The sequence below is a fragment of the Trachemys scripta genome, chromosome 1 (genome assembly GCF_013100865.1).
Source record: "Trachemys scripta elegans isolate TJP31775 chromosome 1, CAS_Tse_1.0, whole genome shotgun sequence".
Taxonomy (NCBI): domain Eukaryota; kingdom Metazoa; phylum Chordata; order Testudines; family Emydidae; genus Trachemys; species Trachemys scripta.
The window spans coordinates 269,750,148-269,776,523 of NC_048298.1; the positions used below are offsets into that span (position 1 = coordinate 269,750,148).

The window sequence follows — 26,376 nt, forward strand, 5'->3', positions numbered from 1 at the left end:
CTATTCAAAAGATTCTGATCTTGCACGCATGGGGTACATGAGCACTAGAAGTGGGATACATGCGGACAATCACTTAAAGAATATTTACAGTTGGATTTCTATTGGGAACCTTTTAACATAAATCCTGATTTAATTATTTACTCTCCTCTTGTTCTCCATGTGTTTGCCTCATTTACTAGTTAACTAAATATGGCTTTGGATCTTTTGTAATTATTTTTCTCTTCCTTCTTGACCTTGCTGTGAAGTCATAATGCTGAATTTATGACCAATGAAACAGACTATGTCATCACAAACATAGGATTAAGAGTTCAGTGCAGGTTCAAGTGGAGAGATTGACTGTGGAAATAAGCTTTTATTCAGTACAAGTAGATGTGAAATACCACATTAAGTAGATAGATCTGAGTGAGTGTTGCATTTTAAAAGTCTGTTCTAATGTGCAAGTCTCTTTTTAAAGCAAATAAATCAAATGTCACAAATGTTAAAATCCTTATGCCTATTAGAACAGTGTTTTCAAAAAATTAATCATACTGTATATTCAGATTCTACAAAATAGTATGAAAAGCTAATTCCAAAATAAGAGCATAATTTGTTTGAGCTCTAATCTTATCTTCAATTGAAAGTTATGTACCACACGAAAAACGTAAAACAAGAAAGTTCTATTTGCTGTTTTCAAAACAAAATTAAAAATATGAAGTAATGTTTTTATTTTAATCAAATTTAAGTCAAGCCTCACCGAGCTCTTTTTATTTTGTGCTTTAGTTATACAAGTCCTATGCAAGTTCTGCACAACATTGCAGTGCAATAAAAAAGAAATCTATTCTTTTTCTGAAAATTTATACCTATATTCACTGAAAAAATAGTGCCAATGTGAATTACCTGTAGCGAGCACAGTGTTTTCCAAAGTGTGAGACATGCCTTGAGATAGGAGCACAAAGGACTAGTTAGAGGCATGTGGAAGATGAATTAATTAAAATGGAATAGAATAAAATGGAATGACTTTAAAATTTAACAAAATATTGCAGAGAATAAGAACTTCAAGTAAGTAATTTTTTTTTCCCAAAGGTACCAAACTATGGGGTTTTGACAGTCTTCTCTCGTGCCACAGAGGTTTAATATGTCCTTTTGTGTCCTAGACCAGCAAGAATGAGAGAGGTGCCAATACACCAGAGAAAAATATCATGGAAGTCAGCTGATCTCATCTTCAAACAGATCTATGCCTACCCTCTATGCTTGTGGGGGAGAAGAGATCCTGCTCTCTAAGGCTAGGTCTACACTACCCGCCTGAATCGGCGGGTAGAAATCGACCTCTCGGGGATCGATTTATCGCATCCCGTCGGGACGCGACAATCGATACCCGAATCGACGCTCTTACTCCACCAGCGGAGGTGGGAGTAAGCGCCGTCGATAGAAAGCCGCAGAAGTCGATTTTGCCACCGTCCTCACAGCGGGGTAAGTCGGCTGCGATACGTCGAATTCAGCTACGCTATTCACGTAGCTGAATTTGCGTATCTTAAATCGACTCCCCCCTGTAGTGCAGATGTACCCTAAGTCAACATGGAGCACCACACTGGGATGCTGTACTGATGAACCAATGATAGTGATGACTATTTCAACATACCAGACAAGCACCTGTGGATTCTTGAAACAACTTCTGGACCTCTCATTAGTCCTGAACCTGGATGACACTGATGGAGCCTTTTGATGACAACTTGGGATGCTCAACTCTGCCATCTGGACTGAATCCAGGAAATGCCAAAAGACAACCAAAGGGCCTTTATGCACTCACCCTGCACCTGACATCCCAGCGCTATGTGGGCATAGATCTTACAGACCAGCTAGATACAGATTTCTCCATGACTGATGACGAAACAGTGGCTAAGTTCCATCCATTATGGACAAAATGCACCTGCAGTTACAGCACTTTTAAAGTTGCTGAGCTGCTGCAACCCCAATATTCTATGAAAGAAGGGGAAGTGAGCAAAATACTTATTTTGGTGTATTTGAGAAAGATTTAGTTAGAACAATCAACCTCTCAAATGTGATCAAAATCACACATAATGGAAAAATATATTTAAGACCAGGTCCACACTTCAGACTTCTGTTGGCCCAGATGTGTCAATCAGGGGTGTGAAGAGGTGTGATCCCTGAACAGAGCTGCGCTGGCAGAAGTCCCTAGTGTAGATTCAGTTATACTGGCAAAAACAGCACTTTTACCAGTATAACTTGTTTATTTGTATAACTTGGCTTTACTATACTGCTGCAAAGCACAGCTTTTCGAGCATAGCTGTGCCCACAGTAGAAGAGTTTTGCTGGCATAGTATACTCACTGGTAAAGCATTCCTACTGTAGACATAGCCTATATCTCACATGACACACAAAATAATACAAACACACACAATGAGATGCACTAATGGAATCCAAACAAGATATAATTCTGAGGAAAAATTGTTTTCTCCCCCACTTCCAAGACAAGTAGATGGATGTGATGCAGCAGTAGCAATATAGACCAGACAAGTGGCTCCCTGAAGTTCTTTCATTATCAGTACCAAGAAACTAAGGTTTGCAGACACCAGTGGTTGCTGTTGTTTTATAGAAATAGTAGCCAAAGGCTTCCCATATTGGAGCCAACGGATTTAGGAATTTAAGGTATGGAGTACTCAAAAGTCTCCTACTATGACCACCAACATGGGATTTTTTTTACAGCTGATATTTGGGAGATTATTGTAAGCAGTTTTCTAAGAAAATAAACTAGATGCAAATACCAATATGATATGGCAAAATAAGCATCTATAAATCAAATACTATGCAAATCTTACTACTTGGCATGAGGCCTGAAAGTGTATACATACTAACTTTTTGCACACATATGGAGAAAAATGTGTCCTGGTATGACACATATTGAGATAACTTATTTTAAAAACAAATTCAACGTAAACAGGAAATGGTACATAGGTTCATGTAGAGAGTGAAAATGTAGGGAACTACCTCCTTTTGTCCTTAATATTATCCAGTAATTACAGCGGTGTACTTCTGTCCAAAATGATATTCAATACATTACACAATTGTTAGTTTTGGGGGTGGATACATAAAAAGTTGTAGATGCAGTAAAAGCCAGCCATACTTGAGAAAGGTTTCCTTTTTTGGACTGCATATGATTTGAGTAAATGAAAAACAAACAAATCAATGCTTTTATCAAGTTATACTTTTTGTTAAAACTATCTGTAGATAACAGAATGTGATCAAAATGTCTTAAATACAATTCAGGCCTGACTAAAGACCTGATCTGCTAAGAAAAGACAGTTACCTTTTCTGTAACTGGTGTTCTTCGAGATGTGTTGCTCATGTTCATTCCACAGTAGGTGTGCGTGCTCGTCACGTGCACCGGTGCCGGAAGTTTTTTCCCTTAGCAGTACCCATAGGGGAGCGCCCCTGGTGACCTCTGGAGTGGTGCCACCATGCCATGGTATCGGGGCGTTGCGTGCTCCCCCCAACCTCAGTTCCTTCTTGCCGGACAACTCCGACAGTGGGTAAGGAGGGCGGGATGTGGAATGATCATGAGCAACACATCTCAAAGAACACCAGTTACTGAAAAAGTAACTGTCTTTTCTTCGAGTGTTTGCTCATGTGCATTCCACAGTAGGTGATTCCAAGCTATACCTGTTGGAGGTGGGTAGGAGTTCACAGACACTCGGGATGGAGCAATGCCCTGCCGAACCTGGCATCCTCCCTGGTCTGGGAGACAATCCCATAGTGCGAGGTGAACATGTGGACCGATGACCATGTGGCAGCCCTACAAATGTCCTGAATAGGGACCTGAGCCAGAAAGGTGGCCGATGAGGCTTGCGCCCTTGTCGAGTTTACTCTCACAATCAGTGGCGGTGGAACTCCCGCCAGGTCGTAAGAAGTACGGATACATGAAGTGATCTAGCTGGAGAGCCACTGAGTGGAAATCGGCTGACCCTTCAGGCGTTCGGCCATGGCAATGAACAGTTGTGAAGACTTCCTGAATGGTTTTGTTCGTTCCAGGTAAAAAGCCAGGGCTGTCTCACATCTAGCATGTGGAGATGGCGCTCCTCACTAGACAAGTGAGGCTCGGGACCCAGCACCAGAAGGAAAATGTCCTGGCTCATATGATAGGCGGAGACCACCTTGGGGAGGAACGAAGGGTGTGGGCGGAGCTGGACCTTATCTTTATGAAATACCATATACGGGGGTTTGGAGGTCAGGGCCCAGAGCTCCGAGACCCTCTTAGCAGACGTGATTGCCACAAGAAAGGCTACTTTCCATGAAAGGTGGGACCAGGAGCATGTGATAAGCGGCTCAAATGGAGGCCCTGTCAGCCTGGCCAGAAGCAAGTTCAGGTCCCACTGTGGAAGCAGGGGCCTAACATAAGGAAAGAGGCAATTCAAGGCCTTAAGGAACCGACCAGTCATGTCAGGAGAGAATACTGTGTGGCCCTGGATGGGCGGGTGGAAGGCCGATATGGCTGCCAGATGCACTTTGACGGATGAGGGCACTAGGCCTTGGGCTCTGAGATGAAGGAGGTAATCCAGTATAAGCTGGAGTTGGGCAGCTACTGGTGAGACGCCATGATCGGCGGCCCACCGAGAGAACCTTGACCATTTTGCTAGGTAGGCATGACGCGTGGAGGGCCTCCTGCTTTCCAGGAGGCCTCGCTGGATGCCCTCCAAGCAGGTCCTTTCCTCTTGGCCTAGCCATTGAGCAACCACACCACGAGGTGGAGGGCTGCAAAGTTGGAGTGGAGGAGGCAACCTTGGTCCTGAGAGAGAAGGTCTGGGCAGGTTGGTAGCGGCCATGTGGGGGACAATGGACAGGTTTGTAAGAGTCCTGTACCAGTGTTGCCTGGGCTATGTCGGGACAATCATGAGGACGTGAGCCTTGTCTATCTTGATTTTTTTCAGGACCTTGCTGATCAGCGGAATTGGTGGAAAAGCATATAGCAGCTGACCTGACCAGGACAGAAGGAAGGTGTCGGAAACTGCGCCCTTGCCCAGGCTCCTCCTGGAGCAGAACCGGGGGCACCGGTGGTTCTGCCTGGTCACCAAGAGGTCCACTTGGGGAGTGCCCCACGTTCAGAAGATCATGTAAGCCACCTCCTGGTGCAGTGACCACTTATGCTGGGAGAAGTCCAGGCTCAGGCGATTGGCTCGAGAGTTCAGGATGCCCGGTAAGTGGTGGGCTTCCAAGTTGATATTGTGGGCAATGCAAAAGTCCCACAGCCAGAGGGCTTCCTGGCAGAGGGCTGAAGAGTGGGCCCCACCTTGCCTGTTGATGTAGAACATCGAGGCCATGTTGTCCATGAGAATTCTGACTACCCTGCCTGTAATGCACGAGCGAAAGGCCACGCAGGCCAGACGGACTGCTCAGAGTTCTTTGACGTTTATGTGCAGGCCCAGTTCCTGCGCGGACCATAGGCCTTGGGTCTGTAGCTCTCCCACATGGGCTCCCCACCCCAAGTCCGACACATCGGACACACACATTATATAGTTGGGGAGCAGCTCCTGAATGGGACCTCTGGGAGCATGTTCTCCGGGGTGGACCACCAAAGGAAGGAGGCTAGTATGAACTCTGGCACGGTGAGAACTTTGTCCAACCTGTCTCTGGACTGGGAAAACGTCGAGGTCAGCCAGAGCTGAAGGGGCCGCATCCTGAGTCTGGCATGGTATATCATGTACGTGCATGCTGCCATGTGACCCAAGAGTTGGAGGCACGCCCTTATAGTTGTCATGGGAAACCTTGAGATCCCTCAAGGTTTCAAACCTTTGACCAGCCAGTCGTCGAGGTGGGGGAAGTTCTGGACCCCCCGAGGTAGGCTGCCACCACAGACATACACTTTGTGAAGACTCTGGGTGCCGTCAAGAGGCCAAACGGGAGAACAGTGAACTGGTAGTGGTCGTGTCCTATCGTGAAGCAGAGGAAACGCCTGTGGCGCTCTAATATGTGAATATGGAAGTACGCGTCTTAGAGATCAAGGGCAGTGTACCAGTGTCCGGGATCCAGGAAGGAAATGATGGAGGCCAGAGAGACCATGCGGAACTTGAGTTTTACCATGTACTGGTTCAGGCCTCGCAGGTCCAGGATGGGCCTTTGGGATAAGGAAATAGTGGGAGTAGTACCTTTGTACCTGAATTCCGCAGGCACCACCTCCACTGCTCCCAGGTGAAGGAGCCGCCTCAACTCTTCCTCGAGTAGGCTCTCTTGAGAGGGGTCCCTGAAGAGGAATGGGGAGGGAGGGTGGGTAGGTGAGGCAGAGAGAAATTGGAGGGTATAGCCCTGGGAGATGGTGTTAAGGACCCATTGGTCTGAGGTCAGTAGTGACCACTCCGGGAGTAAAGTGCAGAGACGGTTGGAGAAGAGTAGGTTGGGCGGATCCCTGGTGCAGACTGGTAAGTCGTCCCCGGGCGTCCCATCAAAACTGGCGCTTACCCACCTGCTTGTCCTTAGAGGGCCAGGCTGGGGAGAAGGCTGAGACTGTTGCTGTGGATGCTTCTTATAGTCTCTGGATTTTTTATGAGAAGGTTCGTATCGGGAGTGAGTGGCTTGGCTGGGGGGGCCTGCTGGGGCTTGAACTTGATCCTGGCCATAGAGACCAAGAGTCTTTAAGGCTGTGCGAGAGTCCTTGAGACTGTGTAATTTCACATCTGTTTGCTCCGCAAACAGGGCCTTGCCATTGAAGGGAGGTCCTGCAGGGAGCTCTGTGCCTCATTGGACAACCCAGACAAGAGGAGCCACGACACCCTCCACATGGACACCGCAGAGGCCATAGTTCTTGCTGCCGTGTCTGCTGCGTCCGAGACTGTCTGAAGGGCTGCTCTGGCAGCAGCAGTGCCCTTCTCCACCAGGACCTTATTCTCCTTCCTATCATCCTCCTGGAGGAAGTCCGCAAACTTTGGCATTAAGCCCCACAAGTTAAAATCGTATCTGCCCAGCAGGGCTTGGTGGTTTGCCACCCTCAGCTGGAAGCCTGAAGAAAAATAAAGCTTCCTACCAAACAAGTCCAGCCTCCTCGAGTCCTTATTCTTAGGGGGTGGGAGCGGGCTGGCCTTGATGTTCCTTGTGGTTGATCGCCTCGACCACCAGTGAGTTGGGGGCGGGGAGGGGGTATAGAGATATTCGTGCCCGTTGGCAGGCACAAAATACTTCTGCTCTGCCCTATTAGATATGGGAGGCAAGGAAGACAGGGTCTGCCACAGGACAATGAAGAGGGAGGGGCGCTGTGGCTGAGAGGACATCAAAGAGGAGTCTGAAGGCTCCTCCACCTCTTCAGCCTGTAAATTGAGGCTTGAGACCACCCTTTTCAGGAGCTCTTGGTGGGCTTTTGTGTCCTCCTGGGGAACAGCAGGAGGAGGCGCTGTGATGGCCTCATCAGGGGAGAGCGCGGATGGAGGCATGGTGCTCTGCGTTCCCACCGGTGCCATGGTTCCCAGCGCTTGGTCCCCTTCTGAGCGCGGGGCTGGGAAAGAGTGCTCAGCTGACCCTTTCCTGGGGGGTTGAGAGAGGGAGGCCAACGGTCTGTCTGAGGCCCTGGCTACCAAGTGGGCCATCACCAGCGGCTGTATCAAGGCCCATAGGGTCCATTCATACCAGGGCGCTGGCCAGGGAGCCTTGTGCCACTGCACATGCTGTGGCATTGTTAGGGTGGGCTGCCCTGTTGGACTCATCTGGTCCGCTGACTGCTGGCTCTGAGGGGAGGCTGGGCTGATATACGAACGTCCGGTATCCCAGGATAGGGACGAGTAGCGTGGTCGTGAGTGGTGCCAGGCCCGAGACCTTGAATACGGTGTAGAGGAGCGGGAGTACTGTCTGTAATGGCTGCTCCGTGATTGGCTCCGGTGGGTGGATCCGCGTTGGCCGGGTGCCGGCGATCTATGCCTGGGGCTGCGAGAGCGGTGCCATGCTGGGGACCTCGACCTGGGTGAAGAGCGTGAGCGGCATCAACATCAATATCGCGAGTGGCTACGGTGGCTTCTCAGAGTCAGCGATCTCCCGTGCCGTCGGACCCAGTCCCAGCGGGGCATGCTCTGACCTCAAGGCCTGCGCTCCCCTCGATGCGGAGTGGTGCCTCGATTCCCTGCTGCTCAGCACTCAGCCAGACAATTGAGTGGGGGTCAATGGGGACCGGTGCAGGCTGCGTGCCAGGTGGTCACTCTGCAGAGAGTGGCATTGGGAGCCTTCCCTCGACCATGAGCAGTACCACTTGCGTGGCGACTGTGGCAGTCCGAGCGCCGGCTTGCCTCTAGACCGTGGAGCCGCTAAGGTTGGTGCAGCCGGTACCAGGAGAGACATTACATCTCAAGCCGCCTGCAAGGCCTCCGGTCTGGAGGGCACCCATTTGTGGCCACTGGCCTCCGGGGAGCTTGGCTCGGAGTAGGCTGGGCTACTACGCTCTTCTTGAGTCGGAGGCCATGAGGCCAAGGGGGATCGAGAGCTGCCCAGCACAGGTCTAGTCTCGCCCTAGCCTTGCCCAGGTGCCTTGATGGAGAAGATCGCTTCTTCGTCTTCTTAGAGTGTCCCGTGGATGTGGAGTGGTGCCGGCTGGTGGAAGGCACCGCTGGGTCGCCGTGCACTGATGCTACGGTGCTTGGTGTTGACTTGGAGCGGCGTAGCGGTGTTGGGGTCACGGCCGACTCCATCAATATGGCTCGGAGACATATATCGTGCTCCTTCTTAGTCCGGGGCTTAAACAATCTGCAAATTTTGCAGCGGTCGCTGACGTGGGTTTCCCCAAGACAGCGTAAGCAGCTAGTGTGCGGGTCACTTATGGGCATAGGCTTTTTACAAGTGTCATACGATGTAAAGCCCGGGGGCGTGGGCCATGCCCTGACCTGGGCACGGTTCTTCTACTCTATCTATATACTTTTTTTTTTTTTTAAACTACAGGTACTATTTACGACTAAACAACAGTCCAAACAGGGAAAGCTACAGCGGCGAGTTGGAGCACAGCACTTCCAAAGCACCTTCACTGGCGGCAAGAAGGAACTGAGGGCGGGGGGAAGCACACAGTGCCCCTTATACTGCGCCATGGTGGTGCCACTCCAGGAGTCGGTAGGGGCGTTCCTCTATGGGTACTACTTATGGAAAAAAAGTTCCGGCACTGGTGCACATGGAGGGCACGCACACCTACTGTGGAATGCACATGAGCAATCACTCGAAGTAAAACTACAAGCTTTCACCATCAGAAGCTGGTTCTAGTAAGGATATTACCTCATCTCCCTTACCTAACACAATATTAAAATTAATTATTAATTATTTAACACCCAAATGAAATAAAAAACTTATGACTCTAGCAGAAACATCAATTTGTCCACATTGTATATATTTAGGTACATATTTAACATGCCAACATTCAGAAAATACTACGGCCTGATTCACCACTGTGTTTTTTCAGTTTTACACAGATGTTACTTCACAGATTTCAGTGCAGTTAAACCAGAGTAAACTGGAGAGAGAGACAGATGAATCAGGCCTTATATGCACACAATTTAGATGGGATAATGACGCTCTGAAACTTGGACTTTTTCCCTTTCCTGACAGCTGTGCTTCTGAGTTCACTATTTGTATGTTAAATTAGCTTAAAATTTATTTGAACTAGTTAGATTTTATAGCTATTTGAGTTTTGCATACTCAAGGCATCCAGATACCTATCTTTCTGAAAGATAAAGGAAAAAACATGAAGCTTCAATAACCCAGAAAAATATCCATGCACCCATTTATACGCACAAACCACAAAACCACTGTTTTAAAGATTATTTCTACATATTGAATAGTTATGTAAAAAATAAAATTACTTTGCATCATTCAAATTGGCTGGCTTCCAAAATTGATGATATACTGAATCTATTTGTAGTTAGTTTAGATGTAAACCAGGTAGACATAATTTTCACCTTTGTTTTAGCCGTCTTTTGGCTGTTGTCGGAACATTAGCACCATATCCATAGGAAAAGAGAATCCTTTCTGCTTCATCTTCATTTTCCACTGCAAAAAAACAAAAAGATGTATCCAATATTTTAAAAATATTGATCCTCAAAAGAACATAATTATAGTAAAAGAGGAAAAAACGTTATTTACCTATTCTGCAATTGCTGTTCTTTGAGATATGGGTGCAGATGTGTATTACACTCAGGAGTGCATGTGTCCAGTGTAAAAAAGATGGGGAACTTTGCCAAGCAGTACCCAGTGGGGCACGCGTGTGCCCTCTGGCCCTCAAATCCCTTCCTAGGGCTATTTAAGAGCGTCACTGCCCTGATCCCCCTGAGTTCCTTTGCACTAGAATCGTGAGTGGAGACTCTGATACAGAAGGGACTGAGGGTGGAATACATGTCTGCACCTACATATCAAAAGAACAACAGATACAGAACAGGTAAGTAACTATTTTTTCTTCCTTGAGTGATTAGACATGTATTCCACTCAGGTAACTCACAAGCAGTAACAGAAGGAGGTGGGACTCAGAGTATTTAAACAGCGACTGTGGAACTGCCTTTCCAAAATTTGCGTCTGATCTAGACACAGCACCTAATAGGATAGTGTCTGGCAAAGGTCATGCATGAAAGACAAGATAGTGGCCCTGCAAATGTCCAATACAGACACCTCACTGAGAAAAGTGACCAAAGCTGCCTAGGCCCTCACTGAGTGAGCCACCAGTCTCTGTGAAGATGTGGCCTGAGCTACCCTTATGCCATTGTACTGCAGGAAGTAATCCATCTGGCCATCTTCTGTGCAGAAACTGCCTGGCCATTATTTGATCCACATAGGAGACAAAAAGCTAAGGTAATGCATGAAATCGTTCAGTCCTTTCCAGATAGAATACCAAGGATCATCTCACATTCAATGAATGAAGGGGTTGCTCATCTGCATTTGAGTGAGGCTTAGGAAAAAAATACAGGTAAATATATTGTTTGGTTAAAGTGAATCGGATTTAGACAACAATTTAAGGTATGGCCTTCAGGTCACCTTGTCTTTGAAAAACTGCCTGTATGGAGGCCCCATCATTAGGGCTTCAGTTTACTTACTATCTTTCTGGATATTATAGCCATTGTAAAGGCTGTTTTTTGGCACAGGAGGGACAGAGAATGAGTTGCTAGGGGCTCAAAAGAAGGTCCCATAAGGACAGCCAGCACAGTACTAAGGTCCCACAAAGTAACTGCTAGTTTTACAGATGTAAAGACGATAGACAGTACCTTTAAGAAATCTTACTACCATATAGTTAGAGAAATCTGACTTTCGTTAGATTGGAGGATGGAATGACGAGATCATCACCAAGTGGACTCTCAATGAGCTGAGAGAGAGACCTGAAGATTACTAATATGTAGTCCAAAATGTCCTGAATGCAGGCTAGCACAGTTGAATTCCTCTAGCCAATGACCAAACCAAAAGATGTTTTAACTTGGCCAAAGAGGTAGACCTAGTAGAGGGTTTTCTACTATTAAGTAGGATTTGTTGAACTGCTTCTAAACATCCTTTTCATCTAATTGTGCAGCATCCACACTGTGCGATGCAAACTGCTCACTGCTAGATGCCAACTCTGACTGTGGTGTTGTGTCAGTAGCTTGGGAAGGTGGGTCTGGGAGGTTAAACCGATAGACTGGAAAGGTCAGAGAACCAACATTGTCTTAGCCAAGCTGGCGCAATGATTATCAGTCTGGCATGATCCATCTTCAATTTGTGAATAACATCAGGGATGAGTGGGATCCAGGGAAAGGCAAACATGAGCACCGATCCCCAATTCAAATAACAGTTAAAGAGCCCGGACTGAGACTCACTCAAGAGCAAAACTGACAATATTTTTGTTGTCATTCGTTACAAACAGTTTGATAGTCGGAATGCCCCATTCTCTGAAGATGGACCTCAGAATGCTGTTCTTCACAGACCTCTCGTGATTCTGGGAGAAATTCCTGCTGAGGTTATCAGCCAATTAATTTGGAGCACCCAGGAAGTGTGCGGCTATAGGAATGAGGGCATCCTCCCTGCAGAAGAGCTAAAACTTTACTGCTTCTTGACAGAGCTGGTTGGAGCAAACTTTACCCTGCTTGTACACATAATACATTGCAGTGGTATTCTCAGTAAATATGTGAATCTCTGTGCCCTTGATCTGACCCAAAAGTCCCAGCATGTATTGCAAATCACTCAAAGCTCCACGACGTTGATGTGAAAGGAGGGTTCCCGTTCTGTCCACAAACCCTGATTTTTCAATGTACTTAGCTGTGTCCCCCCACCCCGCAATGCGTAACTATAGTCCTGGTCGGTGGAGGATAGGAAAAGGAGACACCTTCACATATATTGTTCTGATCTGCCCACCATGCTAGGGACTCCAGGATCGCCAGTGGCACTTGGACAATCCATCCAATGACTGACAACTCAGGAGACAGATCAACTTCAACAAAGTTTGAAGAGGATGAAGGTGCAATCTCACATGCTGGACTATGTAAATGCATGTGGTCTATATAAAAAAGTGAGTCCAGAACAAAGAGGAAGAGTAAATCTGCTGCTGTTTGATAAATCTGTGGGATCGATATGATCAGTGCTGAGGCTGATGTTGCTGATCCTAGACTCAATGACTGCCCAACAGACAGTACCAGAGTTGATGGTACAGTGCTTGAATGATCTTGCTTCTCTACAGGAGAGCATGCAGATGGCCCAGCTCTGTCCTGAGCACTCCAGGAACCCCAGTGCCACCCAGCACTCCTTTTAGAAGAGGAGGAAGAATCTCCCTGAGCCTAGGGCACTACTACTAACTATAGACAAAATATCAAGAAAAAACTAGCTGAGAGAACAACAAAAGTGTAAGTTAAGGTATCACATGGCACAATCCAAGTCAAGCCACGGGCGGTGAGAAGGAACTGAAGGGGTCAGGGCAGTGCTACTCTTAAACAGTCCTAAGAGAGGCTACAAGGACCAGAGGGCACATGCAGTGTTCCTACAGGTATTTCTAGGCAATGTTCTCCGACTTCAGTGCACTGGTCACACACACAAGTCTGCAACCACTCAAAGAAGAACTGATTAAATCTTTAAGCAATTATGTTTATAATCTCTCTCTCTCTCTCTCTCTCTCACACACACACACACACACACACACACACTCTTCACTTTTTAAATTTGAAGTAAATGTAATGCTTATGAAACAAAGAGGAAATGAAAAAGCATTGATGTCCTTGAGGACTGAAGTCAACACTTTAGCCACAAATGCTCTCATAATGCTAACTTCCTTCACACACTACTGGGCCAACATGCCTTAACTTTTTCTGAAGGGTGCAGTCTCCATACAAATATGATTCTTTGACTCTCCCCTGAAACTGCCAACAAGTATGCTAATTAAGACTTTGATGTTTGTGCTTTTGAAGATATAGTTTGTCAAAGATTACATATTTTGAAAATGGATATTGTGGGTAAGAAACATTTTAGCTACAAAACTAATTTTCTCTCTTTCTCAACTTCAAAAATAAAACAAAGGTGCCCTACGAATTATAAAATTCAGAGAGAGAGAAAGACCTATTCAGTCCATCCTCCTACCAGTGCATGATTATTCTCTGAAATATATATTTTACTAATGCATTGTCCAATCTAGTTTCAGAAGTCTCAAAGTATTATCTTTTGGGTTATTTTATATTGTGTAGTTCATTAATTTACATGCTTTCACATAAAAATAGTTAATCATTCCTCTTTCATCATCTCATTTGTGATATAAAATAGCAAATAAGTAATTTTAGCTCCAAGAGTGAGCGTTTCTTATTTCTCTGGCAGAATACCATTGCTGCAACATGCAATAGCATAATTATACACTCTAAGTAGAACTATGTGCACAGAATGTACAGGACAAAATATTGGCAAGAGCATCTCAGATCTGAATGCAGGGAAAAAAAAGATCTAATCTATTATCTCCAAGCTCTGCTATTATTGACAAACTAAGAACATATAAAACTTTCCCTTAAACATATGATGAAATTATACTTACACCAATACTTTTATTAGTAAACTAAATTATAACAGAAACAAGTCCAATATTACATTGAAAAAAAAAAGCTAAAAGTAATCTATTTAGTTAGATAACACAGCAATCTGAAAACATATTTCTAAGGATTTAAAACCAAATGAAAATTGCTTTAAAAAGCTGGATTTTTTATAGTCCAAGGGTACAAGATTTACTGACCTACAAAAATTATAATCAGGTTAACATAGGGCATACTTCCTGACACACAACAAATGTAAATTTTTCTAGAGCAGGTTACTCCTTTCAATAGCATTGTAACAAATACAAATAACATGGAACTGCGGTTACAGCTAAATATGGGAGTAACTATATCCACAGTTATTAAGTACTAGGAAATCCCACTGCTACTAACATATACCTACTGTATAAGCAGCAAGACTGTTGTTATCACAGCCAGCTTCTGTCTCACCCTGCTCCTCCATATTGTTTGTATTTGATACAATGCTATTAAAAGGGGTAGCTCGGGGAGAACGTCATAACTTAGACAAACCTCCAGGGCTGTCTAAATTATTGTAGGGACCTCTCCAACTCCCAGATACCATGGGATCAGGAGGATGCAAAGATGGCTTAAAGCCACCTTAAACCCTCTCTTCCCACTGGACTGCAAGTTCTGTGCTGGGCCTCTTAGGCTATGTCTACACAGCAAAGAAAAATCCATGGTTGGACTGTGCCAGCCAACTCGGGCTTGCAAGGCTGTTTCATTTCTGTGTAGACTTTGGACTCGGGGTGGAACCCAAGCTCTGGGACCCTCCCACCCCACAAGATCCTAGAGCCCAAGCTTTAGCCTGAAAGTCTACACAGCAATAAAACAGCCCAGCAGCCCAAGCCCTGCGAGCCTGAGTCAGCTAGCAAAGGCCAGCCGAGGGTGTCTAGTTATTGTGTAGACATACCCTTAGAGGAGCAGCACAGAATCTCACCCTATTTGTTCAGATATGTAGGCACAGGCTATGTAAATGTAGGGCCTGTTGAACTTGATGCAGGCAATGAGCCAAGACTAATGCTCATTGAGCTAAAACATGCTTGTTTTCCTGTTATTTTACCCTCATCCTCCATCCCCCATACTTTCCCCCCCCTGTTGTGATCAATTGTATTGGACATAGTAAGCTCACTGGGGTAGGGGCAGTCTTTTTAATTAATGTTTGTACTATGCTTAGCACAAAATGGCCCCATCATAAGAATGACATTCACAACATTGATATCTCATCCACTCAAAATCCACCCCCCCCCACAAATCATCCAAACAATCTAAAACCAAAAATATCACAGTATAGTTTTTACCCCAAAAAGGAAGATGACCCAGAGATTCCAAGTGATTTCACTACTGCTATTTATGTGGAAGGCACTCAGTTATTACGACAAATAGTACAAATGCCTAAAACAGACAGATCCCTGACGGGCCATTACAGACTATTGTAGTATTAATAAGTGAAACATAATGAGGAGTCAGTGAAGTGATAGTAATAGTCACATTTCAATAGTCTCTTCCACATGCACATGCTCTGCAGAGAAAAAATGTCAACAGATTATTTGATACAAGCCATTTCACTTGCGTAAATATATCATTTCTTACAAGGACAAAGATAGCATACAAGAGTAAAGGCATTATTCAGTCAAGTCCGCCCCCACCTTCCCCAAAAAATGTATAGCATTTCAAGATAAAGAGATTCAGAGTGGCCCCAGAATTCAAAGGATGGAATCTTGGCCCCATTCAAGTTAATGGTAAAATCCCATTTCAATGGAGCCAGGATTTAATTCTAAATCTTTTGTTTCATATTGCTCTGGGAAGCAGGTTACAAGATTTCTATGGCACACAAATGAATGATTCAAATATAAATCTTCAGAACTTTAAAAATAATGAACATATTTTCTTCAAATGGGTTGTTTTTGCTTCTTTGGTTATTTGAATTAAAATGCCAAGATTTCAGTCGTAATATACCAGGAAAGTTTGTCCTTCTTCCTCCTCACATGTTTTTAAACAGTAGCAGGCTCAATTTTGTCCCCTTTAATTTTCCCCAAAAGTTCACCATTTGGTTGAGACCAAGCATGGAAGATTTAAGCCATAAAGAGATCTATTTAAAAAAATTACAATCAACTGGAGGAGGTTGGGTTAAAATGAATGCAACTATAATTATAACTTCCACTACCTCAGAAGCTATAACAGTAAAAAATACCAATGATTAATTTCAAAAGAATGAGTGTCCTCATTTTCATCATCATTAGATACACTCAAATCTCTTTTTTTTTAAAAAAAGAAAACAATGGTAGATATTAAGTAACAGTAAAAATGGGCATGGTAAAATAATTTGTATTACAATTGTTTCCTTTTTAAAAATTGAACAGTTCAATAGTAAACCAATTTTTAAAAAAATCTTGTATTGCAGCATACAATTTTAAGGTTTAATTATAATTCATTACAATATTTAGCAAGTAGCTGATACTTTCAATTCCAGCAACAGATCTTTTACCTGCTAAACACCAGATGAGATAAGAAAGTTTGCAGGCATAAGGAAGAAACCATTCTAAACTACAATTCTCTCTTTGGGAAAATTCTTCATTATCCTAATGAGGGTGGAAGTCCGAACAATTCTAAATGTGTCTGATGTTGACACAAATATCCCTCCAGAAGAATAACACATGCCTTTCCAACAGCATGTGTTTATATTATTGTCAGTAGCATATATCAAATATACATTAATAAAAGTTATATTGGGTTAAAATTAGACAGCCATGCCAGCTTCCAGGTACAGCTGCTTGTAAAGTTTCATACAATATCCACATCTTAGTTGCTGAAAGCACCTCAGCCCAATTCAAGGCATCTTTATAACCTCACACTCTTTTGTGAGCTGTTATTTACACATAAATGTAACATACTTTTGCAAAATTCCTCTGTTGTACTTAAGTGAATATATCATTGGTCTATCTTATTTTAATGACATGTAGTCCCTAAATGGAACCTGAAATAGAACCCTTGTTCTGGATTTTTCTGGGTGAAGGAAGGCAAGTAGATGGTGGGAGATGGATCAGAATCCTTCAATATGCCTTTCAACGTTAGGTCCTGATCCTTCAAAAAGTGCATTTTAGGGCTCCACATGGACTCAACGGTGTACTTAAAACACAGTGAGTTTCAGGTGCAAACAGGAACTAAGACCTTGATCCTGCAACGGAAAGGGGCCTGTTTTCTGGATCCAGTCTGGATATAAACCAAGATAGTTGAAATCTCATGAAAAGAAATGACCTCACAAGGATTCCATCAAGCAAAATGGGAGATCTTGTTATTTTTGCCACTTTGGGCAAACATCCTTCAAAAATAGCTTATAAGATTTCTTCACTACACGTTAAACCTGAACTCTAGTTATGGTTTTACCTTGAACCGAAATTTTGAATCCTCATCAATACCTAATACATATCAGGATCCAGCTTTCCTGGATTAATTCATTGAATTAAAACCAAATTATATTTATGTATTGTACTGTAGAACCAAGGATTGGGCTTTATCATGCTAGGGGCTATATATATATATGTAATAAAAAAAAGACAGTCCATATCCCCTACACCTAACAATCAAAGAGTACAATAAGAAACAAGAGATGGAGAGAGTAACACGGTAACAGTGGGATGATTGTTTGGTATAATAAGGAGTGCTTAACATTTAGCATAAGTACATAAGTATAAATTTATAATATTTAGTACAGATATTTAAGATGCAATAAATATTTTAATATAAAATGCAATAATATTTTCAATACACACTATGTAATTTGTACCAAAAGGATTTATTGCACCTTGAATCTCTACCTAAAAAGGCTTGTGCTAAATATTATATATCATCACAAACAATGCATCTTTTATAAGAACACCAATATCACCAGAAAAAACAGTATAATTTGGGTCCAAACTTACTTTCTGCAGTTTGCATTATTATCTCATCAAGTTCTTTTTCCAGTTTTTCATAAGTGTCTAGCCTTGCCTGATGCTCAGAATTCTGTGCCTGAAGTTCAGTAATGCGTGTCTCACTAGATGCTTGAAGGCTATAAAACTCCTTAGTGAGAACCTGTGAGAATGAACAACAGAACAAATGCAAAGGTCAGGATTATAAACTATTTTTGAGGGAGGTGAAAACATGTATGTGAAAGATTCGGTAGACTAATATTTAAAGATAACTTTTCAATGTTTGTTGAAAAGTCCAATTTAATATGTCATTCAGAAAAGGGAAAAAATCCTCTTAACAGCAGTTAGTCTCTAAATATACTACCTTGGACAGATCTACTCTCTTGAGTTATGTGCCATGTGATAAGACATCTGACAGCTCTTTAAAGTTCTAGTGATTTCATGAGCCTCTACTTGAGGACACAACCAAAATCCTCATGGGAGGAGAGCCAAGAAAAAAGGATAATGGGGAAAAAAAAGTGTTTAATACTGTACATAGGATTTTAAATAATGGAAGGTATTTGTTTTGTTGTTTACTCTGATTAGTTCAGGGACTTCTTTAATAAAAGGATAAATGCATAATTATCACAATTTGATATTTATGATGCACTTATTTCCTATAAATATAGAGAACTAAAAATTAATACATTAACAACATTCAAGACTAGCAAAAATAATTAACACAACAGGCTGAGGACTTAAATAAAAATAGGCACATACTCAATTAAAAGTAAAAGCTGTAAATGCCAATATGCAAATGTGAGAAAGCAAAAAGAGGTGAGCTAGAATGCCTGGCAATGGAAAAAAACCATGACAAAATAAACATTACTAAAACAAAGTGGAATGACAAAAACCAGTGTAATTCTTTAATATGTAGCTATATACTATACAGTAAGGAGAAAATAGATGGAATAAGTGGGGGTGTACACAGGATATGGAGGTTACTTACTTGTAACCAAAGTTCTTCAAGATGGACTCTGCATATTCATATCTTGGCACATGTGTCAACAGGTGCCAGTGAACGATGCAGCCTTCTTCTAGTAGTGCCTATTAGATAGCTTATGTGCCCCCTTCCGATTCCTCCTCTCCATGTCCAAGCACGTTCTGAGAGTGGGGCTAGAGCGTCAGCAGTTACGTCAGTTCCTTCCACCTCTAAATATAGAGTCATGAGCAGGGTTGACGGGGGTGGGGTGAGGAGGGGGAGTAGAAAGCCGGTACAAATTACCGGGGCCCGGCGGTCCAGAAGGGGGCCCGGCTTCCCCCACACCTCTCATCGCCTTACTGGGGCCCGGTGATCCGGAAGGGGGCCTGGCTTCCCCTCCCTCTCGTCGGCCCTATTTAGCTGGTCCACCCTTGCTGGGGGGCCCGAAAAATTTTTTTCACTAGGGCCCGAACCCGCTCTCAGCAGCCCTGGTCATGAGTAGATAAAATTCTGCAGAAGAGGAGGAGGAGGAGGACAAGGAATGTGAATATGCAGAGTCTACCTTGTAGAACCTCAGTGACAGGTAATTAATATCCATTTCCTCTTTGAGTATCCACTGCATATTTTCAGTCAGCAGTCTATACTGAAAACCAGAAAGTGGATAAGGGGTCCTAAGGAAAGATGGACCGTAGACCCAATCTATCAAACTGGGCACCCAATTTAACAATGTTATCTAATGAATAACGTTTAATCATATGTAGTGAACTCCCCATGACTGCGTTACAAATTTCAATTAGCAGGACCTGTCTTACACTGCCTGATCCATCTAGATAATACCTGTGTGAAAATGGGATTCCCAGTTACCCACATATGCATCAAAATTTTGTGAAAATCTAAAATCCTCGGTTCTATCTAAATATAACAATTTTTTTTCATCCAAACAATGTAACTTTGACTTGCCCTTATTTGAATGAGGTCTGGGGAAAAACGCTGAAAGAGTAACAGATTGATTGACATGGAAATTGGAAATTATTTTTGGTATGAATCTTGGATGCGGGGGAAGAACTACTTTGTTTTTATAAGAATTCATAAATAGAGGGTCAGCCATCAAGGCATGAAATTCACTACCTCTCCTGGCTGATGTTATTGGTTTAATAAATGCAGGCTTAATTGACAGATGAAGCAGAGAACAAGAAGATAAAGGCTTGAAGTGTGAAGATATAAGCTATGATAGTACTATACTAAGTTCACAACCCATGGAGTAACAAGTTCTCTCACCAGGGAATACAAATTTAGTAAACCTTTGGGGAAAAAAAAGTCTTAATATCATGCAAGAATATAGTATTACCATCTATTTGCATATAAAAAGCTGTGATTGCAGCTAAATGCACCCATAGTGATGCAACAGATAAATCCTTATCTTCCAGAAACAGCAAATACTCAACTATTGATTGAATAGGAGCTGATACAGAATCAATACCCTACTCAGTTACACAGTGAAAATCTTTTCCATTTAAAATCGTAACATAGTTGACTGTCTTCTAGCATTAAGTAAAACATGTACATCTACAAAGTAAGATTTCTCTAGTTTTGTCAGAGCCCTAATGCCCACTGTAGTGTTACTGTGGCTTTAAGAGAATGAATAGCATCTTCAGAGTATGGGAGCTGACAGTTGGAGGAGGCAACTGGTTTTAGGTTTGACTGACTGACCTCAGTTAAGATGCACTGTAAATATGTTAATTATGATCTAATAAAGACTGTTAAGTTACTAGCAATGAATTATTATTATGATAGTGGATTACTTCAATATAAAAACAACACACTCATGCTGTCAGATGCAAGGAAAGCAGATCCGAATGGCATTTCCCTGGATGCTGAGACAGAAGATCCAGTGAAGCTTCTGTAGTATTCCTTGGAAAGAAGGAGCAAGCCTGTTTACACCACTGTTGTCTCTGGCCATGGGGTGACAAGCATAATCTTGGCTGAGTCCTGGCTGATCTTTTGCACAACCGTCAAGATTAAAGGAAATAGTGAGGAAGCATACATTAGCTCTGTGCTCCAATGGAGGAGGAATGCATCTGTTAGAGACTGTGTATCCACTCTTGAACAAAAATAATGGTCCTTTGTGTTGATCCTTGTGGCAAATAAATCTATTTTTGGAGTACTCCAAAGAGCAAATATGTATTGACTCAGAGTCTTTCATGGATAATTCATGCAACTCGGAAGAGTCTCTGATTAGTCAGTCTGCTAACTAGTTGAGGGATCCTGGCAGACGCAGAGCTACTGGATAAAATCTTGTTCAGTATACATCTATCCCAGAGTTTCATTGCCTCCCTGTAAAGCTGCCAGGACCAGACTCCTCCACCCTGTTTATTTACATAGTATATCTCTGCCATATTGTCCATGGTAACTTGAACTACAGATCCTTGTATCTGAGGAAAGAATTATCTGAGTGTCAACTCTAGAATGCTGATATGAAGATGACATTCCTGTTGAATCCAGAGACCCTTGTTAAAAAATTGTTGAGGTGTGCACTCTGGCCTGTTTTTGAGGTGCCTGTTGTAACGATTATGGACAGGGAAGAAGGATTGAACATCATTCTTCTTAGTACATGACCCTGATCCATACATCTTTGGATTTTCTCTGGAATGGTAAGTCCATATTGCCTACTGCCTGCCTGAAGTTCTTTGCCAACCAGTGTTGAAGAGGTCTCGTCCTTTGTTTTGCATAAGGCATGACATAGATGGTTGATGCCTTAAGACACAGTAGGGAGAGAAAAAACTTTAGACTCTAAAATAGAGACCGAATCATACGTTTTATCTTCAAGAATTTCTTCTCTGGAAGGTAAGCCCATGCCCTTTTGGAGTTGAGAAACTATCCCATGAAAAGAATTTTGTGAGGGGGTCAATAGGGATTTTTTTCCCATTCATCAAAACCCCCAAACTTTGGAACAGAGAGCACGTGAATTAGTTGACGTCCTTTAGTTCGTCTTTGGGGGCTGCTTTTGGAGCCAATTGTTTAAAAACAGAAAAAACAAAAACCCGTCTTCCCAGAAAAGCCACCACTACACAATGAAATTTTGTAAAGATTCAGGGTACCAACGAAAGGCCAAAGAGGAGGACGCTGTATTGGAAATGGTCCTGCCCTATGGCATAATTAAGGTACTTCCTGTGTGACAGTCTTATTGAAATATAACAGTAAGCTTCTTTGAGATCAAGAGCAGTAAACCAGTCTAGATAGGACAGGGAAGTGATAATGGATCCTAGAGTTATCATTCCGAAGTGAGTCCTTCTAATGTACTTGTTTAGCTTCCTCAGATCCAAGATCAGAAAAGACCTCAATTCTTTCTTTGGAATTAGGAAATAATGGGAGAAGAACCCCAGATTCCTGAGATTTACTGAAACTTCCCCTATGCTTCTCCCTTAATAGAGAGTTGGTTTCTGTTATTTATTCTGATTCACGAGAAGGATCCCTGAAAAGGGGAAGAGGCGAGGTTGGTTTGGATGGAAGGTGTCGAACTTTATGGTATATCCATCCTTTATAGTGTCCAAAAACCATCAGTCTGTGGTGATCTTTAGCCAGTCGATGTAAACATTGGCCTTAAAGGTTTCCAAATGTCTGGGAAACAGACTTTAAGGTTGGTGTGCTGCTCGTCAATTGCACGTCAAACCCATGGTAAAGAAGGTAAAGAAATAATTGAAGACTAATTACTTTGTCTCACCCTGGATTTAAAGTGGCATCTTTTATACCACTCAATAGAAGATGATTGCTGTTGCTGGTAGTGTCATCTGCCTATGTTGAAATATGAAGAGGAGAAAGAAGAAAAATAAGATGGAGAATATTGTCTCTGACATCTGAAAACAGGTACAGAAATTCTCTTCCTGAAAGGTGGCAAGAGATCCTAAGATCAAACTGTTGATCTTGTCTCTCTCATGTTTTCTAAAATTTCACCTGTTTTTCAACTGAAAAGTCCATCCCTCTGAAACAGAAGGTCCTCAACTTTTGACTTCCTTTCATGGAGAAGAGGAGCACAACCATGCATATCTTTGGAGTGTTATTGCTGTTACTACTCATCTTGAGGATGTATCTGAGATATCAAAGGACAATCTCAGTGCATGCTTAGCAACATTCTGGCCTTCCTTAATGAGTCAGTCCTGAAGGGTTTGTTGGAGAGATTCTTGATAAACAGAGAAATTTTGTTCCAAAGGTAAAACTGATATCTGGCCATTATGGTTAGGTAGTTAGCTATTCACATGTTGGAAGATGAAGACCCCAGTTTCCTTCTTGACCTTTGCATTGTAGCCACTGATAGAGAATTAAGAAGAGGATGTACATGGAAACAAGAAAATCCTTCATACAGAATCTGATACAGTTCATCTGCCTTTCTAGCAATTGGTTGACAGAAAGATGGAGTACTCTATATTGATTTAGATGGCTGCCAGCGACCCTCCAGAAAGGGCTGAGAAAATTTGCTTGTAAAGGTATTTCCCAGGATATCAAAAACAGGATGAGAAGGTTCCTCCACTGAAACCAAAGGTAATTTTAAAGTAGAAACAAATCTGCTGATTAACTCTTGAAATCAGACAGCATCCTCAGATGGTGAAGAAGATGAGATTACTCAGAAGTTTTCATCTGCAGATAATTTGCCTGCAGGTTCTTGTTCGTGATGTGGAGGTATTACATCTCCTTGTTCATCATCTAGAATATTTTGGATCAGAATAACGGACTTCTCTCCCATCATCAGATCTGTTGATACAGGAGCCAAATGTCTCAGACCTGAATATATCAGATCTGACTGTCTTGGCTCAGGGTGTCTCAGGTCAGTTTGTCTTGGATCATTTTGACTCAGATCTACAAAACTCTGTATGGTTCGATGCGAAATCGAGGTCATGGCTCTAGAGGAATGATGATATGGAAGACCTGGAGTTGACCGATAAGGTCAAGGCATCCAGGAAGGTACTGCCAGTTCTGCCATTTTGTCCAGTTCAATAGCATGTCATGGTCAGGCGGATACCTGCATCTCAGAAGGAGGACTCTGATTTTGTGGTCCCAGATTAGCATTTACATCCAACTGTTCCTCTGTATGAGGATCAGTCTTTTTTGGATCCTGTTCTTTGCACCTCTGATCAGTATGCTCATGATCAGATGAATCTGATGAATCTCCTGAATAGGAAACGATGACGGATGCAGAAAGGTGCTTTGCCTTCTTTTTCCTTGGAAGCAAAGCTCCTGGTTTTGTAGAGGTCTCAGGCATAGATCGTGTATCATCCTACTATGTTCTCGCTACTGCTGGTACCTTTTTTGGAACAGGGTCTGAGGACTTTGCTACCACATGCACCGTCTTTTTAGATCTGGAGCTTGGTACCAAGTTTGACGACTTCTTGGAAACAACTGGTCCTGGAACGAACCCTTATCTCCTATTTCCATTATCTGAAGCCTTGGAAACCTTAGATCTGCAAGTTTTAATCAATAAGGTTTCTTGTAGGAGGAGGGTTTGGAGACTATTCTGCCTCTCCTTTCTAGCTTGCAGTGTGAAAGTACTGCAGATTGAGAAACAAGAATGCCCTTCTCTTAACATTTTAGACAGTGAGCATAATTCTGGGAAAATGGCCGGACACAACACACATCTTTTAAAACCATGCGCTTCAGATCTGCCATAATGAACAACAGTAACTAACACTAAAACTAACTGTGGCACCTTGTATCCCATGTTTACCCCTTTTATATAGTTATGATCTATTTTGTGCAAAGCATGCTTTGTGAGGTGTTATTTGAAAACTCACAATCAGCTGAATATCACTGTCCTGTTAAGACAGTGTAACATCACTGCATGTAAAATTATGAGATTCTGCTATACGATTGTTATTGAAATATGCTGTAGTTCTGGGTAACACACAGTCTAATTTCTCAAAGACAAAGGCATACTCACATGCCAGCTAGGTGCTAAAAGGCCATTACCTGCTTAATTGGAGATTCACCAGCAGGAAAGTTGTAAACAAGAAATTTACAATTCTCCTGAAAGATAGTTGGCATGTACACCATGTAACTGCCTCACCCCATGACCCAGCAAAGACTTTTCCTTTCAGAGCATAAGAAGGCAGAAAAATGCCTCCCCCCGCACCTTTCCTCCTTATATCGCTCTGCTCACAACATCAAGGAATACCTGAAGAACACTGAACTAAGGGGAGTGGTCCCAGTTTGAAAGGAAATTCAGCCTGTGAACTGTCTGCAGCATCTGATGTGGTGAGAATGATGTTTGTTTCAAATCTTATTTATCTTGGTAAATTTTAGATATTAGATTGGATTTTATCTTTTTATTTCTTTCTTTTGTAACCAATTCTGCCTTATCACTTGTAAATCACTTAAAATCTATCTTTCTCTAGTCAATAAACATGTTTATTGTTTTATCTAAACCAGTGTGTTTGGTTGAAGTATTTGGGAGGCCTCCACTTGAGACAACAAGGCTGGTGCACATTCATTATCCTTTGTTGGAATGACAGACTAATTTACGAGCTTGTACAGTCCAGTGGGCTACTGAACAGTACAAGATGCATATTTCTGGGTGACAAGGCTGGGACTGAGGGATATGGTGGAGTCAGCCTGTATCTGTTCATGGATGGCTGGGCATAGCATTCCTGTATTCAGCTGGGAGTGACTTTACATGCAGATGGCTCTGAGAGAGGAGAGCCTGGAGGGACTTGCTGTTCACTAGCAAAGCAATGTAAAAGGCATCCTGGGCTGGAGAGTTAAAGGGACACAGCAGTTCAGCAGTCCAGGTTGTAGCTATCAACTAACTACTATCACACTAACTACTATCTATCCAATTATTAAAACAATGAACAAGGCATATAATACCGGCAGAATGATCAGAAAAGGAATACTGTGCGCACAATGTTGAGAGCAATCAAAGAGGTAACAAAGTCTAATATAACAATAACAAACAGGGGACTTCAATTACAACAACATAAAATGGTCAAATGTCACAAGTGGACAAGCCAAAAAACGCAATTTCTCAACACCTTAAAGATGAATTCTTGGAAAAGCTGGTTCTAGAGCACACAAGAGGAGAGGCTTTTCTCCACTTAGGCCTAAGTAACAAGCAGGAGTGGTTCAAGAAGTAACTATAGTTGAGCCAGTAAGTACTGGTGACCACAATATAGTTTAAGTTCACCATCTTCAGGGAGGAAAGGTACTGAAAGGAACCAAAAACTAGTACAATGCCATTAAATTTTAGAAAGTGGGATTAAAAAAAAGGGAAGCTACTCATGAAGGCCCTTGAGTCAAAAGTACAGTATGATATGATCCGGAGACCAAACTTGGATAGATACTGAATAAAGAAGTTTGGACTCAAAGCAAGTATTCCTTCTAATACTCCTTATATTAGTAAAATAGAATTAGATAAATTTTTGATAGCACTTATTTAAATCTCTGATCTGTCAGGAGTCCTGCAAGTACAGTTAAATTCTAAGCTTGGACACAAGGAGATGTCCTGGTTCCAAGTCATTAGATTTGGTGTAACTGG

At 42.7% G+C, this 26,376-nt stretch overlaps 1 protein-coding gene across 3 annotated transcripts in view; it reads right to left on the minus strand.

The window, feature by feature from the left end:
- The window catches only part of PIBF1 (progesterone immunomodulatory binding factor 1), a 188,842-nt gene that overhangs the window by 56,877 nt on the left and 105,589 nt on the right, over positions 1–26,376 (minus strand). For all 3 annotated transcript variants that reach the window (XM_034758353.1, XM_034758355.1, XM_034758354.1), the window contains exons 12-13: positions 17,906–18,056; positions 9,906–9,996 (exon numbers count right to left, since the gene is read on the minus strand). In XM_034758353.1, the coding sequence (XP_034614244.1) occupies positions 9,906–9,996; positions 17,906–18,056 (242 nt within the window). The remainder of the gene's footprint in view (positions 1–9,905; positions 9,997–17,905; positions 18,057–26,376) is intronic.